Source organism: Poecilia formosa, unplaced genomic scaffold, assembly GCF_000485575.1.
Source record: "Poecilia formosa unplaced genomic scaffold, Poecilia_formosa-5.1.2 Scaffold3, whole genome shotgun sequence".
Taxonomy (NCBI): domain Eukaryota; kingdom Metazoa; phylum Chordata; class Actinopteri; order Cyprinodontiformes; family Poeciliidae; genus Poecilia; species Poecilia formosa.
The window spans coordinates 3,704,327-3,723,101 of NW_006799942.1; the positions used below are offsets into that span (position 1 = coordinate 3,704,327).

At 40.1% G+C, this 18,775-nt stretch overlaps 1 protein-coding gene across 2 annotated transcripts; it reads right to left on the reverse strand.

Annotated features, from left to right (window-relative positions):
- Positions 1-6,157: 6,157 nt before the first annotated feature.
- On the reverse strand, positions 6,158-17,009 carry hunk (hormonally up-regulated Neu-associated kinase). 2 transcript variants are annotated; one of them, XM_007555510.2, is made up of 9 exons: positions 16,369-17,007; positions 13,601-13,893; positions 12,900-12,955; positions 12,450-12,585; positions 12,232-12,359; positions 11,441-11,567; positions 9,984-10,152; positions 9,639-9,801; positions 6,158-8,859 (listed from the first exon to the last, which is right to left on the reverse strand). In XM_007555510.2, the coding sequence occupies exons 1-9, from the start codon at positions 16,600-16,602 to the stop codon at positions 8,117-8,119; spliced, it is 2,049 nt and encodes a 682-aa protein (XP_007555572.1). In that variant the 5' UTR covers positions 16,603-17,007; the 3' UTR covers positions 6,158-8,116. The 2 variants fall into 2 exon arrangements, with proteins under 2 accessions (XP_007555572.1, XP_007555580.1); XM_007555518.2 differs by lacking the exon at positions 6,158-8,859 and adding an exon at positions 8,917-9,523 and having other exon boundaries at positions 16,369-17,009.
- Between the last annotated feature and the right edge of the window lie 1,766 nt (positions 17,010-18,775).

Below are 18,775 nucleotides of genomic sequence, written 5' to 3' on the forward strand. Positions count from 1 at the left end.
GTGCTGCTGCTGCCACAGACACTGAGATCCTATTGGCTCTCTAGTGCTCTTTGATTGAATTTCAGATCTTGTTTTTGAGGGGAAAAAACATATCAAGGAGTGCCACCTGTGTGTTGCCAAGTTAGGATATGCTGAATTTTCATACACATTTAAAATTATTGCAGGTTGCGGAGAAAAAAATAAATGTTTATTTTATCAGCAAAAGAAATCTAAATCTAATGGTGTTTTGTGCTCTGGTGGAGAGTAATTGAGGGGTATATGTTTGGGGTTTGTCAGCATTGCTTATAATATCAAAAATGCCCGTTTTTATCTCCCAGGCTGACAGTTTTATATTTAAATTTACCTCTGATAAAGTGCTGTGGCTCACCAAGCTCAGGTTGATTTATGACCCGTTCCTGAGTTAACTGTTGGTTTGCCACAGCCGGTGTGAACCATACCACCCCTGTACCCTCTAACAGCCCAATCCTGGCAATGAAGACAGATGCACACTGGCTTTACTGGAAGATTGTGAGCACTTCTCAGTTTCTTCTAGTCAGATTTTCTACACTGTTTTGAAATGTATAGAATCTGGTTTTAATTTTTTTGATGGATAAGTTGCAAGCAATTGTAAATAGATTTTGTGGAGTGAACAAAAGATTAGGGTGATGATAAGGGGTTGAGAAAAATCTAGGAAAACCTGTTTTTCCAGTTCCTCTTATTTTTCCCCCCATTTTTGTTCATTTTACCAATAACCATCCATCCATCCACCTATTTGTCAATCCCTCCATCTGTTTATTCATCCATCCACCTATCTGTCTCTCCATATTTACTTCCATCTGTTTTTCTTTCATTCCTTCCTTTTGCCCAATTTTAGGTCTAGTTTAAAACATGTCTTAATTCAATCAATACTTCATTTGAAAATAAAACAAATATATTTCCATATGATGTATCAAGTTTTGGGGGAAACCATTTTCATTACATTTTACTGAAAGTTTGTATATCTAAAGTGATTTTTACCCTTTGTATTCAAGAAAAACATATCCATATTGCAGGCATCAAGACCAGCTTCCAGTTGTTGGACAGCTTTTTGTGAGTTTCTTTTGGTATTTTGATGGTTTAACTTTTAAGATCAACTTCAAATCTGTGAATCTGGAAGGCTTCCTTGCCGTCACCCTAATGTTCTTCTAGCTCCACAGATTTTCAATCAGATCCAAGTCAGCTCGGCAACTCCAACATACTATTATTGCTTCCAGAAAGAACATTTAAAGAATACTTAATATTGGACTTAGCTGTTCTTATGATTTTATTTAAAATACAATCCTAAAACTAATTATTAAGCCATTTCTTCACACTGAAAATCTGTGTTAAAAGGACAGAGAACCCTAGAAAAGTATTTATTTATTTATTTATAACCAAACCAATGTACAGGAAACTTTAACATATTTTAAAGTAAAATGCAGGTAAAAAGCCAAATCTTTGGGGAACCTGGCTAAACATTTGACTTGATTCATCCCCTTTGTGTTTCCTTAACACGGCGGCTTGTTCAACATGTGTTTGCAGCTGAAGTGATTAAGACGATCTGGTGTCATTAGTCGACTAGTTGCAGCTCAGTTAAGTTTTTCACATGGTGCTTGGATTTCTCAAATTAATCAGAGGGGTAGCTATATCTTTAACCTTTGAGAAACTTAGCTCACTTTTGTTCTGTGCCTATTGAACAATGAGTCCGTAAAGCCTGTGCATCAGCCTTCTTGTTTCATTAATCACCTTCATCAGTCAGTCTGACAGAATAACCCAAATCCCCTCTGAGTGCTCAAAGCCCCCTGCTTCATTAGAAAACATCTGCTTGTTTATTTCCTCCCACATTTTTGTGTGCAGTCGTGTCTGCCAGGTAACCCGCCGTGCACTCACTCTCTCCTGTCCAACCTAAACCTGCACGCAAGAACACAGCGCAGGCCCTCTTCTAAAGACCCGGTGTGGTCATGTTTCCTCCGCCCGACAGCATCCTCTGCTGCCGTCGCCGTGGAGCAGGTTAATCTAATGTTTTTCTCAGACACAAAGGCTCGTCCCATTGCCAGTGACACCCCGGTGTGCGCGTGGATGTGTGACGAGGGAGGAGGCAGAAAACAGGATTAGTGTCATCGGGATCTAAGCCTGAACAGATTGAGAGAAATAAAGTCCTGCTGGACAGCAGTGGACAGTTTACACACACGTGAAAAAGGAACAACATCCCGTTATGTGGCGGTGTCGTATCGCTTTGTGAATGGCACTGTCATTACTGTCCTTTTCTGGCAGAAGATGCCTCACATTAATGTGTTCAATGTCTAAAGGTAAAATAAAATGGAATTTCTTTTTTTCTAACAGGGAATTTTTTCAGAATTTTTTTATTTTTTTTTAATGTGTACCTGTCTTTTTCACATCTTTGACAAGTCAAAATGTCATTTCAAAGATTATGAACTTAGTGCTCACTCTCCTTAGTTTGCTGCTGGATTACTCTTACAACATGACCTGTTCTTGGCAGATTATTTCTAAAATAATCTTTGCATAGAGGAAAATTATTTTTTCTTTATCTTATCAGTGTGGATTACTGATTTCTGAGAATGTACTTGGATTAGCAACATACTGTTGAAGACATAATCTCTAATCTTTTCTTCATGTTTGTTTTCACTTAAGTAAATATTTAAAAATTCTAAAAATATATATATATTAATACTCACCTAACAATGCCACTTTTGGTTGTTTAAAATAAAAGTTGATGAATTATCTCATTTTATGATCAAAACAAGAAAAAAAAGGTATTCAACTTAATTTTACACATGCATGTTCTCACCAGTTGAAAGGTGTTCTAACTGCAACTTCTTCCATCCAGACATTGTTCACCATTTTGTAATCATTGAAGTAATCAAACATGTTCTCTGTTAGTGCTGTATGAAAACAGCTGCACATGCAAACTGTTTTCAGATGTACATGTGACATGTGGGTCAACCTTTTCAGAGTATTTCTAATTTGCATATTACAAACACCACTTTCCAATTTGCATATAAGCACCCCTTTCTAATGTGCATGAAAGCACCAAAGAGGAATGCATGATACAACCGCAAACATGTATTTGCACAACAGCTTAGTGTCCAAACGTCTACATTTAACTGTTTATAGATTTTACATGTGTATTTAGCTGTATTAAAATATATGTTTTAGAGACATTAGAATAAATACAATAACATTTATCACTGAATGTCCTCAAAAGGTTAATCATGGTTGTATTGAGTTTATTATTTGGACTACGGAGTGGTCTTATCACAACTGTTCTCTGTCTATATGAATGGGTAATTATACCTATAAATTATTTAAGTATGTGAATGATATGGGGCTTTTTTTTTTTACCTCTACCGCTGTAAAGCAGACAACAGAAAGAGATCACTTAGTTCTACAGGAGTGGTGGTGAAAGTGCCTTTTAGAAATGAATGTCAGTAGGACGAAACAAACTCATTACTTAAGATCATAAATAATTAATTCAGTCTAACAATCAATTGAGAGCTGGTTGAAGTAGAAAACATATTCATACATCTTGGTACATAAAATTGACAGCAAACTTACTTTAAGGGAAAATACTTGTATAAGAAGTGCTCTTATACACTTCTTATACAAGTTTGGCAGTTTTGCAGCAAGGCAACTATTCTTGAAATTATGTAAAATGGTCGGGTGAAAAGCATTTTATCCTTTAAATTGTAAAGAATCTGAGCTAAATCTGCTGTTGCTCAAATAATTTCAAAACCATAGTCATACGGTGACAAGCCTGTAGTCATTTACGCCTGTGAGGATGCAGTTCTTGGAGACCTGGATGATGGTGGAGCGTTTGAAGCAAAAACCTCACAGGGACTTGTTGAAGATCTGAGTGAAGATGGGATTTTGATTACCAGTGAGATTGATTTATGGATATTAAAGTAAACTGAGCTGGCTGGTAATCATTACAACCACGGCAGCTCAATCCTCCAGGAGGCATTTTAAATTTATTCCCAGTGATGTCAGGGGGATAAATTACACTTGGGGCTATAGCACCCAAGCCTGCCGCAATACGCAATTAATCAATTAATCACATGTTAAAGTGAAAATGAGCTCAATAATTTTCATTCTTATGTTTTTTGAAGGGGAATTTTCTTTAGAGACATCATAATTCATTTTATTTACAGTTTCAGCTGTATGCATTTTTTAAATTTCCGTTTTATTTGATGCTTTTGGATGCCGTGTTTAACATATAACTTGCAAATAGTCTCAAAACAACAATATTTACTGAGGTAGTTTATCATCCAACAAGATCTGTTATCATGACAGACCTACTAACACCAGTTTTTTTTTCCCAGTTTTGTGCTCTGTAAAGATTTTATATTTGAATTAATTGGAATGTATTACTGGCGGTGGACTGATATTGTTTTTAATGACATGTTTATAATATACTTTTCTAGATATAAAAAGTTGAAAAGAGATAAATATCATTTCTTTTTCCAACTGTCTTAATAACATTAAATGTTTCCTATTTTTTGTCACTTGGGATCTCCAACATAGCTTTTTCCTAAATGCCAGAGGAATGAGTGGGAGAATCTTTGACTCCTCCTATTCAGAGGCTTAAATAAGAACGATTATCTTTCTTTCTTTCTAAAAGATATTTATAATATCCATAGCCTTGTATGATATTTAGTACACCTCAAATGTATTGCTCTCTTGCGTCTCTTGATATCAAGAAAATAATCGTGGACCTCCACGTGTCGGATTCACCCTTGAGTGCAATGTCCAAGTTTCTGCCAGTTTTCAGACATTTAATGCAAGTATACACAGCTTAGTAATGTCCAGCCATCATTTCATTCAGGAAAATTCAGAATTCTTTGTCCCGGAGAGGAATGTGTTTTGGTGTAAACTGTGTGTATGAACTCCAGAACAAAAACCAAAGTATCCCACAAAGATGTCGTCTGAAAACTGAAGCAGGAGTGTTGTTGTCTACAGTGGACACTTTTTTCTTGAAAGCACGTTGGTGGAAAATAAAGCTGTTATTATAAGCTTTTATTTTCATTTAATAATCCACAAAGTTAAAAAAATAATAATTCTTTGTTAACATATGGTTCCACACAGGTGTGACGAGACCATCACCGAACTTCAGGTTCTCTGTCCATGTCCTGTGTTATCCCTCTTAAGCTGGCGTATTCATGCCCACAGGCTGCTTGTGACACCAGACCTCTGGGGGATTTTGACCAACAGTCCGCCTGTCTGTGATAAACAAAGGGCTCTGGCTTTAATGCATTTTAGGGCCACTCTTGTCCCTCCGCTTCTATCAGCTTAGCCACGCAGATTTAATCAGACATCCCTGTTTGTGTCGTCCTGTGAATGTGTTTGTCTCAGAGTGCAGGAGTCCCCCCCTCCTGCCCCCCTCCCAGTCCTCCTCTTTGTCTCGACATGGCAGTGTCACCCAGAGATGTTTATTATAAGGAAGGGGGAGGGAGAGGTGGCCACAGCTGAGTAGATTAGCGTCTGTATTGTGTGTGTGTGTGTGTGTTGGTGTCGTTGAAAAGGGAGGGGGATAATGGTATGTGAGGGTATCATTTGTAAGGGTCCTTCAGCTGTTGCTTCAGTGTCCCCCCTGCCCCCCAACTTTTTTTTTTTTTTTTTTCCCATTTGCAAGATTTTTATGGCTAAATGTGCATGACATGTTAGAAAAAAACAACACAACGTGTTTGGAAAGAAATATGGCTCCCTCCATAGCAGAGAAGCAAGGCCTCATTAACTTTTCCTAAAAGAAGGAAAAGACATCACAAACTTACAGTGTCTTGCTTGATTTGTTTTTATACAACATTCTCCGCCTTCTTGGCCTATTTACAAAATGCCGTGATGCCTGGTGGTGGCAACATCACACTGTTTTTAAAGACAAACCTCCAACAAAATAGTGAAGTCAATGTAACGTGACAGAATGTGAAAAAGTTCACTGAGTCTGAATACTTTTGCGTGCAGTGAGTAATTTGTGATCCAATTCTCAAAGCTGTTGGACTGCGTTATGTAAACATACTTTTCTTTTGGTTTTGAATTGAAAGAATGTGATCTCCACAATTTCAGGGCAGACGCTATTACCTCAGACACACCACGCAGTTCACTGGTGCAATTCAAAAGACCAGACAGACACGAAGCGTTCAGTATAGATATTTAAAATACTTTATACAGCATAGAAATCTCTTGACACTCAAACCAATCCATTAAAAAAATCTTACAAAAGACCCCCGCATATCTGTAACAATCTCAATTTCAAAAAGAAAAAGTAGTTACAAAGACATAAATTCAAATGGTGACATTACAGTTCAATTCATGCAACTTTTCAGTATTTAATAATAGAGAGGCAAAAAATTCCCTTGTGCCTGTGGAAGCCTTATCTTTTTTTTATTTTATTTTTTTTTATTTTGTAAAAAGGTCATTTCCATAAACATTTTTTAAAAATTCTTCCTATACTGAACTACTAACGTGAAGGGAACAGGGGCATTTAAGACAGCTATTTACAAAAAAAACAACGTTCACATCACGCTCAAAGAGCTCTTGGCAAAAACTCATCATTGCAGTTAAACACTTAAGACTATTGCACAAACTACAGCATTAAGACAAAGGGAGGTGAGTTACTTCTTTTGTGGTTGTTAGGTGACACGAGTAGCACTTGTTCCCACTTTAAATCCCTCAGTGTTTCAGTGAGGTGGTTAAGTTTAATAAGGCTTCTGATGCTCTATTATATTTTTACTGACTACAAACCGGTGTGTTCAGCTGTGAAATGATTCATAAGTATGACTTTCTCTGTTGATGAGTTAATACTTGTGTATAAAAAGATATGAAGTGTAATTCATCACTGATGGGTAACGAGTTTATAAAAAAGTGAGCTTATGGTTCTACCGTTGGTCCCTATGTAGTTTTATTGTGTTAAATCTAAAGTCAGCACTTAGACACATCCTACACAGACAGGTGTGTCAGACCTGACTGTCACTACAGTATGCAAAAATGCACGATTAATGCAGTGAGGTAAAAGATAGTCAGCACATTTATTTCCTATAGGTTTTGGTATTTAGTAATAGTGCAGTGAGTTGTTTTTTTTTTTTTCCCCTCCCAGCAGTCCGGCTACAGTGCGAGCTGGCTGGAAGTCAGTGGCTATATTACACAGTTTCTACAGAGACAACAACATTTACACATGTAAAGTCAGGGTTAGGGTTAAGAGTCGGGTCCTGTTAGCTGGTGTGAATCAGTCTGCGGCTTGCTCTCAAACCAGATGAAGCAATATTGCAAAACAAAGTACTTCAAACTGTCTATATTACAGGGTTTTGTTTCTGCGTGTGTGTGTGTAGGTGTGAGTGTGCGCATTAGTCGTCAAGGCCCGTATTACAAGACGTCCCAAGTTTACTGTGTGTCTAGGACACGGAGAGGATCCATTTCAAATCTCACCTTGACATTCTCAAGATGAGGTTTGTGTAATAACACAAGAGTATCGTGCTATGTAATAACACAATACTCTAGAGGTAAAATGGTAAGTTTTCACCCTTTTCTTCCATGTTTTTTTTTTAATTAGGCATGGGCCGGTCACTACATTCAATGACTAACAAGGTTTGAATTTTTTCATCATATTTTTTTCCTACTGCTCAAAGTCCTTTTCTGGTCTTTCCTTCCTCCCCAACCTGTTGCTGAACAATGATGGTCAGCTGAGTACAAGAAGGCCTCTACAGATGTCCTTACTTTCAAGAAGATACAAATTCTGTAATTTGGAAGAATTTGCTGTTACAAAAAAAAACAAACAAAAAAAAAACCCTCACCGAGTTACATAAAAAAACAAAAAGGGTGTGTTACCTGTTATTAGGTCAACAACTGCTGTTTGACAACTGCACTTGACAAGCAACAGTCAGCCTGTATAATTAACACCTTGACTAGAATGTAGTGTCTCTACTGAAGGTTATCGTACAGTGAGAATCTCATACCGGCCCATGTCTAGTTTTCATACTGAAGTGAAAAGTGGCTCAGTTGGAATAAAAGGGCAGTTCACAGTTCAAAAGGCCGCTCTGGAAGACCTCTCCAACTTTTACAAACTGTTGAGAGGGGCCCAAATGTTCCTTTCATTTTTTCCCCCAATCCCTCAGCAGAGGGTCTTCAGTGCACCTGAAGCACACATCAGAGTTTTCATTGGATAAGGAGGTGGAGAAACAACTTCCTCAATGAACTGTTCCGGTCGGAATGTAAAAGGCTGCAGTGGGACTTTCTTTTTGAGTCCTTTGGCCACAGAGGGAAGCTTGCTGCGATGTGTTGGGCTCTCAGGATCGCTGCTCGCGCTGTTGGATGGAGGGCTGAATGCCGAGTTGGGGTTAATTAGGCTAAAGGCAGACTTCAGTGGCATAAATGCTGAGCCTCCTGGCGGACTTCCAACACTGCTAGAGGGGCTTCCACTTGTGTCGGAGGAGCCACACCCATCCGATGACAAATTCTTCTTGGGCTGTGGGTTGGAAATCAGGACTGGGGGACTGGGGATGGTGGCCTTTTTCAAGTAAGAGGAGTCGGGCTGGAAGGCAGAGACGTGGCGTGGTGGTGACAGAGTCCCATTGGTCAGCTTGTACCAGGGTGTGGAAGGTGTGTCCTCAATTTGTTCGGCCTTCGAAAGGGAACCAAAAGAGTGCATGCCGATTGGTGACGGCGCTGGTGGAGCAGGGATGTTATGTTCTGGACTTGTGTTGACCGGCGGGAGGGTGGCCAAGCGCCTCCGCTGCTGCGGAGTGTTGGGGAAAAGGGGATGAATCTCAAGGTACTCCATGGATGACGATGCAACTGTGCCTGGAGGTGCCAGAGGTGACTTGCGATGTCCTACCGCTAACGCTCTTAGAATACCTGAAGAAAGAAAAGGTGTACCTTTAGTTCCCATGGCTGGAATTTTCTTGTACAATCTTTTTTTTTTTCTGTAGGTACTGTAGAGACAGGTGAACAATAAAAATAACACACCTGGAGCAACACATAATGTTAGATTTATGACCTGCGTGTCTAGGTAGTATGTCATCTCATTTATGTGACAGCATGCACTGAGCCAACGTAAAGAACTACCTGACTCAGTTTTAACCTCGTCAGTACTAGCCTATCCTTATTTCCGGGATCAAGAACACCTTATGGGCTTTCTCAGCGCTTCCCAAAGTTAAACAACTTGTAAAAAGGAGTTTAAATTTTAGCTTTGCCCCAGGTGCTCACATGCCTCTTCACTTTACACACTTTTCTTCCAAATATAATTTCAGTGCAGCTTTATGCAAATTTATATTCCTCAGTGCTACGCTGTCTCTCATTCATATTATGTCAGACATCAGAGCAGTATTTAGAGTAAAAGAAAGTGCTTGTGCATTTGCAACACAAATGGCTGTAAGTTTGTCCAAGATGTTATTTTCAGGTAGATGGATGGATGGACGGACGGGTGAGAGGATATAGGAGGGGATGAAGGGTGGGTTGAAGAGGTAAGTGTGGTTGTGTGAGACAGGCGGTTGTACATGAAGATGCATGCTCAGTCAACCTACCCTATGTAAAAAAAATAGAAATAAAATCATGCAATCAATATCTTTTTTCATTTTTATGTGAATACAGTTTATTCATGCACATGTTTTGCATTAAATAGTACAAATCCTTACCTGTTTTGTGTTTCTTTTCCTTGTTCTGTCCTTTGCTAACAGCGAGATAGACGGGCGTCTGTTTTGGAGGGATGGTTAGTTTATCGACGTGCTTCCTCCACTGTGTTTGATAGTATTCTGTTTGTTGCTTCTCTAGCTTCTTTTTCTCCTGCATCTGCTTCTCCTACACATAAAAATGGTGCGAAAGATTCTCAGAACTGGCCACGCAGGTTTTTCAACTGTCTCAGAATTTAAAAAAAAAACAAAAAAACAAAACAAACAAAAAAAAAAATAAAAATACCTGCACTATGCAGAAAAGTTTAGATTGCTTCTCTGTGTTTCAGGCGTTAGCTACGACACACTCACCCGATACTCTTTGGAGAGCCTCTTCATTTTCTTGTTGAGAAGAAAATAGACAGCCAGAGTGTGGCAGGCACGGTTGGTGAGGACAGCGCTCAGCACTTCGCTGTGCTTGTACCCCATCTTCTCCGTCATATGAAGCAAAACTGCTTGATTTATTTCTTCAATGTGGATTCTTGAAAAAAAGAGAGGCCAGATTAGTGTTACCTTGTAACACTATGCTTACTGTCTGCAAAGTTACTATCTGAACATGCAAATATTTTAAATGTGCAAGGCATTGGAAGTTCATGAAAACCCCACTCAGTTTTTGCATTTAGTTTTATGGACTACAGTTTGCTTTATTGGGATTTTTTATGATTGGCTGAAAAAAGGTAGAATATCTGCAAATATGTTGAAAAATGATTCTCAAATAAGCACTATTCAAGGGGCGCATTCATCCGAGAAACAGCCAAAACGCCCATCCTAACTCTGGTAGAACTGCACAGATCCACAGTTCATGTGGGAGAATGTGTAAGCAGAAAATCTATTAAATGTGCATTTCCATAAATCTAGCCTTTAGGAAAGTGAAAGAACTTCTTGCTTTAATTTACCATCAAGCAGGTGACCTAGCAAAAATGTGGAGCAGCATGTTTTGCATAAAGAGCAAACAAAGGGTAACATTTTGGATTATATGCAAATCATTTCATAGCAGAAAACACAGTGAACACAACGTGCTCACTGAAAAATTATAGTGACAGGTCATGCTGCAGGGAGGCTTTTCTTTATGAGCACAGGAAAGTTTGTGGGGGTTTGAAGATGTGTGGTGCTAAATTCAGAGCACTTTTACTGAAGAAGAAGAACATAGTGCCCACACAATTACAGTGTACCTAAAAACAGGAAAATAAAAATGGGTACCCAGTTTGGAAGAACTGCAAAAAAATGTGAATTGCCTGCACTCCCACAATATATGAAGGTTTTATATTGCTCACATTAAAACCTTTGTATATTTTGGAATGCTGGTTATTCACTTTTTCTTTTGCAGTTCTACAAAAGAACATGTAAGAGATTGCAGAAGACTGGGGAATGAATTTAACCTTTCAGTAAGACCAGCACACACAGCCAGAGCTGAAAAGAATTTCTAACATTCTTCATGTGTGAGAATGACCTCTACTTAAATCTACATGAGAATTCTTGGAAAGACTTGAAATTTTGTGTGATGCTTTTCTTTCAGTCTGACTGAGCCTGATCTCTGTCGCACAAAGGAAAGGGCAAAACTGTCAGTCTCTACTTGCAGTGGAAAGCTAGTCCTACAAACTATATCAAATCTACAAACCATTTAATGCATAAGTGTTTATTCACAATATGTACTGATTTGTGTGTTGGCTTATCACAAAACATCTCTCCCCCTAAGAAGCACACTACAGTGGCTGTTATGTGACAGAATGTGAAAAGGCTTGCAAGGCACTGCATGTGTCCATGTGTACCTGCTGCGATAAGGTGCCCCTGTGTTCCTGTTGGCCAGCTGCAACCAGGAATCAGTCATCACTTGATGTATATTTGGACGCCTGTGAGGGTCTGGCTCAAGAAGCTTCTTCAGCAGACAGATGGCAGCTGAAAGGAGAAAAAAAAAGAATAAATCATACTGTGTTGTCAACCGCTGCCTGTCCTAATCTGTGAAGATTCCTGACAGTTAAACATGTAATTACCTGTAACAATCAGTTTGTCTTTACATGGAAGTCAAAACCAAAACCTTTCCTACTTGTTTTACACTCTCTTTATTTTCAAATACAATGTCAGCACTCAATCTCCTCCTTCTTTTCACCGTGTTGTATTTCTAAGACTGAATCATCACGATAAGTAGTAGGTGGTGGGGCCAATCCTTCATTTGAATATTAGCACTGTCGTGACATGTAAAGAGTGACAAGCATCAATGCTTCCAGTGGTTTTGTTTTGATACTCGTTCCTCTAGTATTATCTGTACCCCCACCCTCTTCTACCTTAGAGAAATTCTTTTGAAATGCAACCGCATAATCTGTCGCTGCGCCAGGAAATTCTTCGGAAATATTTTTTCTGCTGGCAACAGTGGGTGTGTGCAACTCCATCTAGCCAATGATAATGATGAGAGTTGTTTTGTTTTTCTTTTTCCAAAGAAAGCACAGAGGGCCAATGAAAACAAGTTCAAGAAAACAATTAACAAAAACAAAGGTTTGTTTGATTAGCAGGTACCTACAATTGGCATTTATGATGCATTCAGTTTTTAGAAAATGTCAGTTACCAGTAGATAGGGTAGGAGGTAGAGGGTTCATTTCTTTGTCCACCATCTTCTGGTGCAGAGCTCGTAGACTAAAGGGCTCCACAGTGAAAGGGAGCGACCCGGTCAGCATTGCATACATATTGACTCCACTGTAAAACAAAAAGTGCATATTTAAAACTTTAGGTTGCGGTAAACAACAATAGGTGAATTCGTACTCTAAAGAATGAATGTGAACTTACATGGACCAAACATCCACCTTTGGGCCGTATTTCTTTCTGGACAGCAGCTCGGGAGCAGCGTAGGCTGGACTGCCGCACTGGGTGCTGAAAGGGTCAGAGTATCCCAATATGCCAGCGCAGTTACTGAGGCCAAAATCTAATAAGGAGTGGGAGGGAGAGTGTGGTAAGTGTCATTCTTAGGATTTTTTTGTTGTTTATATATCTCAGTTTTGCACAAACAGACAGAGCCAGATTAATGCCTCAGCGAAAGCTTATAAGCCTTTTAACAGGAGGTTTAGCTGTTCTTAACCCTTTACCTCGTTAAGGCTCCGATTGCACTCAGGGTGAGAAAATTTACAGTGACCATCCAGGCATCAGTAATAAATAGGTACATGATTACTATTAATTATTCATCTGTTATAGAGTTCAGACTGTGCTTTTGGAAGAAAGGAAAATTTGATAATGCCTTACCTATGAGTTTTATGTTGTCCTGCTCATCCAACAGGAGATTTTCTATCTTCAAATCTCTGCAAGACAAAAAGGGAGAGAAGAAATGTCACTGCATGCAGTTTTTTTTTTTCTTTTTTGGGGGGGCTTTTTTTGCAGTACATTGACAGGTAAGAAGGGTATGAGAGAGGAGAGAAAACATGCAGCAAAGGCCACCAGGCCGGGACTCAAACCCCTAACAGTCACATCGAGGACTAAGGTCTCTGTACTTGGGTTGTGCACTCTACCCACTGCGCCACTGCCGCACCCCACACAGTCAGTTTTTATGAAAGATGACAGAAGTCATTGTTATCTTAGCCACTAAAAAGATCAACATGATGCAATCTCTTGCACAACTGGGAATTTCTGAATTTGTACATCTTTTAAATGTAAGTTATTAAGGATGATAATCACTGTTTGGATTATTGCACGATGTTTGAACATCCGGTGCTTTTAGTTTATTTAAAGAAGTTCTTAGACACCCTTGAATGACAACTCGACAAGTACAAGTCGAGTTGTCACAGGTCTATCCTGTGCACATGAATACACAAGATCTGGATGATCTTGTGTATTCATGTGCACAGGATAGACCTAAGCCCCATGTTGAAAGCAATCTTTAGCACAAAAAAACAACACAGTACTTTCAGTCTTGGGAGAGCAGGCAGTTTCTGTGTCCATTGTCCTACCTGTGCACCACGCCAGCCCTGTGAAGGTGCTCGACGGCCAGCACCAGCTGCCGGATGTATTTCTGAGTCTCCCTCTCATCGAGGTGCTTCTTCTCGTAAATGTGGTTCATGAGGTTCCCTCCAGGACACAGCTCCATCACCAGGTAGTAGCTGTTCTCCGTCTCCAGGATGTCCAACAGCTGTGCAATGTTTGGATGCCGAATCATTTCCTGGATGAGGCCTTCCCTCCGCAGGTTCTTTGTCACGTATGAGTCCTTCTTGGCCTTCCTCTTGTCAATTACCTTAACCGCCACCTGAAAAAAAAAAAAAAAAACAAGGGAAAGGCTAAGAGGATGAGGAGAGATTCTTATTGAAGCCTTGGCAGCTGCAGGTTGACTCTTAAACCCTGTGCCATATGTTGTAGTTAGCAAAAAGCACACTCCTATATTAGTGTGTCTCTTAGGGTTAGATTTCAAGGAGGGTAACAGGTGATGACGCTACTTGATCTTTACTGCTGGGTACATAACTCGCCGCTGACCTCTCCCAAGCAGCTGCTCTTAGGGTGTGGAGTAATGCAATCCCCTTAAGAGGGGAGGCATGAGAGTGTGAGAGAGGTAACAGAATCGTAATAAAGTAAAGGGAAAGCAAACGTTATCCTATGTGCTGAGAAGGTGCCAAAGTCAAATGGGCAGTTAAAGTTACCCCCCATTTGCTTTCCCGTTGCGTTAAACTTAATCTCATTTGATAGGTTATGATGGAAGCAACACCAGTAGTAAAAGGTGCTACTCTTTGCCTTTCATTTATCCTCTTAGAACGTTTTAATGGAAGACTGCTTGAGTTACTGTTAAGAAATCCTTGAAGTTGTCCTCATAAATGGAAAACGATGCGTCCTCTGTTCAACGGCAGATCCTTGTGGATAATTGCATTCAATAAAAATATTTCATTCTCTGCCTGAGCGTCTCCTTGTGTCCTGTCTAGACTGAGTTCAAGAACATGGTTGCCATACATTACAAATCATCTCAAGGAGAGTGAGTCCACAGACGTGGACCAGCATGGCAAGTGGAACAAATCACCATGTCCATTAGCGACACAGTGCAACAGTGTCCTCTCTTTTCTCCTGCCCTTTGGCTTATTTTTACAACCATCCTTCAGCTCATTTTTATGCTCTGATAATTGATTCCCCTCTGAAGAACCTTTTTACAGTTACTAATTAAACCTGGCTTGCAGAAGAAACTCTTTGCGCATACCACGTGCCATCACTCGACAGTTAAAGATGGCCCATGTTTACACTTGGGGGAAATGTATGTGGCGGGTTAGGATCGGGGCTATGCATTTACATTAGTGCATATGAGAAGGGCGGGGTGGGATATCAAGGGGGAAGGGAGCATGCTGCCGGGGGGCTTTTGGGGGCTTCAGTTGTTTATCAGGCACCCCTCAGACAGAAAGGAGGGGTCTTGCAGGGGGAATGTGGAGGGGAAAGTGGGTTACATATATCAAAAACACACCCATGTGACCTCTCCTACCTCCCTGACCATGGTGACCCCATCGTTTTCCTCTCTTCACTTTTACATTCTCATGCCTAAATCCATATCGTCTTTCAAGTGATGCTAAAAAAGGGAATCTGGAGGACCTGATGCATTTCCTTCGCCCCGGCATACCCTCTTGGTTGGACAAACTTGCTGCCCTGCCCTCCCACCCTCCCTAACTGCTCTTGTTGGATGCCTTTATTCAAATGAAGAGCTGTGCTTGGTTGTGAGATTACCACTGTTTGCATCATCCTAAACAAAGAGAGTGGTGGGAAAAGGGGAGAGGAGAGGCGCTTTTTCTCCTCTGAGCAACAGAGCGAGCACCAACGGACAAACAGGGGGTCAAGATAATTACATGAATTTTCAACAATTTAATATCATGTTAGAGTACAGTGGTACAAACAGGTTTTACAGGTTGAAACATGCAGGAAACAGAAGAGGAGCTTGTTTTTCTTAGATGCAATTTTTTTCCTGGCAGTTCTCCAAAAAAAAAAAAGAAAAAAAAAATCTGAAGAGATGGAGACAAAGGCAACAACCGGCCAATGGTTGCCCATCTCAAACCCCTGCGCTTGCAGAATCCCAATGAGCCCTGCAGCCCATTTATCAACGAGGTCATTTCATATGCAAGTAGCGGCTTTGCTTCCTCATAGGCCAGACAATTTTGTTCTCCGTCCCTATCGCAGCCATGCGCGCCTGCAGAAGGTGAGATCACCAGCTGCAGCAGACAAAGCAGCGCACAAGTTGCCATCCAACGCCTCAGGAAAGCAGATGCTTTCCATTCCTCTGTTTGAGCCTTTCTCTCACACACAAACACGTAAGGTAAATATTGTCGGTGGAGCTTCGGTACTGTGCATGCACTGCACCTCGACAGCTGGCGATGCAACATGAGCTCATTAACAAAGGGAGAGCTGGCCACTTTCTCTGAGGTACAACTGATTAATTGAGCTGAGCAGTGGTACCGCTGGGTTAACCCCTCTGACTATATAGTCTTCTGTAATTATCCATCTGCTAAATTTATTTCTGTAATATTATTTATGATTTGACCCTTTTAAATGCCCATATACCACCAACAATACAACAGCATAAGAAAAAGCTCTTAAGACTTCCAATTATATATATATATATATATATATATATATATATATATATATATATTTGCACTGACAAGCCAAGAGAAACTGAAAACAAGCAAGCATTATATCTGACAACAAACACCCAGATACATGCAATGAGATGTAACTTTCATCCACCACCATGCCTTACCTTTTCTCCCGTAAGAGTGTGGAGACCTTCTCTAACTTTTGCGAAAGACCCTTCTCCCAGCTTCCTCCCGATCAGGTAGGTCCCGACGCGCTTGGTGTGGTAAAAGTTCTTGAGGACGTCCGGGGCAGGACTGCCGAGGGAGCCCGAAAAGGTGCTCTCATCGTCGGCGCTGTCTGAGGTCTCGCCGTCGTGCGTCCTGTTGTCCGTTCCCATGTCGTGGTCCAAAACGGGCATCTCTATTGCCTTGTCTGAGGAGGGAGAAAAACACTTCGCACTCGACTCTGACCCACCTTAAAAGCAGGTATCCTATTAAACGCTTAACGTCCGGCAAATTAGGAGTGCTGGATTTTGCGCCACCTGTTCACCCAAACGCATCCAGCCAGTGCGCTCAGCAGTTTCCGAGACAACTGAATCCGCTTAGATTATTATGACATAAGGAGCATTTAAAAAAAAAAAGCCAATATCTGTCATGGAAAACTGACGCAACGTGTCTTATTAGCTACGCGAGAGTGTTTTCAGGTCGAGGATCAGAGCCAGGCTTCTAGGCTGTGTGCGCATCTCCTCTCACACGAGCGTCTCCAGTATGATCTGTGTGCCATGCAGCGTGTTTTTCAGTTTGAAGTGACTTTCCCGGTCCTGTGGATGGGCGTTCCCCTGGCCAGTGTGAGGGTGAAAAAAGAAACACCGTGATGGAAGCGGGGGTACTTTTCTATCCAATCAGCGCAGGGTGGGTGGAGTGTGTGTACGGACAACGGGGAACAACAAGTCTACCGGTACCACCGCCCCGCCGCTCCGCTGTGTGGGCTCACATTGTACATGTGCAGGAACAAAGAATGTATTTGTAACCCTGATAAGTGACTTGTTACAGAATCAACATTTGAGCTCATAGGGTTTGTAAAAAAATTATACTAACATGTATTTGGGTTGGCATTTTAGTTATTAAGTTAAGAATCCGCCCTTTTCATAATAATAAAAAATAAATAAATAAAGTTTTTTTTTCAAGGTAGTCATAATCAATATTAAGCTTGAATTAAATTTACCCTATCTATTTTGGATGTTTACTTGAGTTCAGCAGACAAACAGAGAATAATTTCACCTTGTTTACTTATGAGGTTCATCGGCCTAATTAACATTTTTAATCACCCAAAGGAGAACAGGGAGGGGCCACTCATCATAAGCTTCGGCCAAGAAAAAAACATTTTATTTTTTTATAGTAAATCTAATCAGTCTCAAATACTTGAACGGTTGCTTTAATGACATTTTTATTGAATAAATAAATCTATTTATTTTATTTTCAAATGTTGTATATTATTAGATTTTTTGTGTGTGTGTGGGGGTGTGTGTGTGTGTGTGTGTGTGTGTGTGTGTAGCTATGCTTCAATTTCGATCTTTAAAGAGAATGGCTTTAGCAATTCTAAACCACATGCTGCTTTTTCCAAGACTGCTGGACCATGCTTTCTTGATAATTCACTCTAGACATAATAAAGATATGAAGCGTACAAGTACGACATCTTTTGGAGACTTTTTGCACTACAATAAAATGCAGCGCAGACGTCTTGTTGAAATTCAATCTACATCCGTTTTGTAATTGTCTTGACACAAGAGCCTCAAGCATCTCATCGATTAGACCTGCATTAGCCCTTAAAACAGAGCATTTGATCTTCCCACGGGGTAAAATGTGTTACAATTTTCTGCACGTCTTTTGTGTCTCGTGTAGCTTTTTAAACACCTTACTCTAAGATTACTATTAAACAGGCAGACCTACTTTCAAAAGCAGATGAAGGCAAATTTTATAGAAGGAACAGTAAAAAATAGATGCTTCCTAAGTTGAGAGTTAGATACTGATATTTACTGAATAAATCAAAGTTCTTGCTGTAAAAGCCATTATTACCCTGTTAAGTTGGATTTCAGGCTGCATGGGTAAAATATCCTTGTGGATTTTAAAAATAATTCTGTTTTTGAGTCACAGCTGTGAGGAGCATCCACAAACACAGACCTTGTGTTGCAGGAACAGAGATTGCAAAATCGTTTGCATTCATGTCTGTGGGGAACTGTGGCAGCCATTTCTCCTGTAACAGTTTGGTTTCACAGCAAATACTGTGCCTTGCAAAATTCATTTTACATCTTGCATGTTGTAACTGCATACCTTGATGAATTGAATTGGATTTTTTTGTGATGAATCACGACAAATAGATGCAAAATTGTGAAGTGAAACAAATAGTAAACAAGATTTTCAAGTAAATTTTAGAAATAAAGGCGGCAAGAAAATTCATTCAATGCCTTTACTCTGATAGCTCTAAAATACAATCTAGTGTAATCTGCCATTCCAGAATGGCAGTGACTTTTTTTCACCCACCCTCAAATAGAGATTGGATCTCCTAAACATTCTACTAAAAGTTGTCAAGCA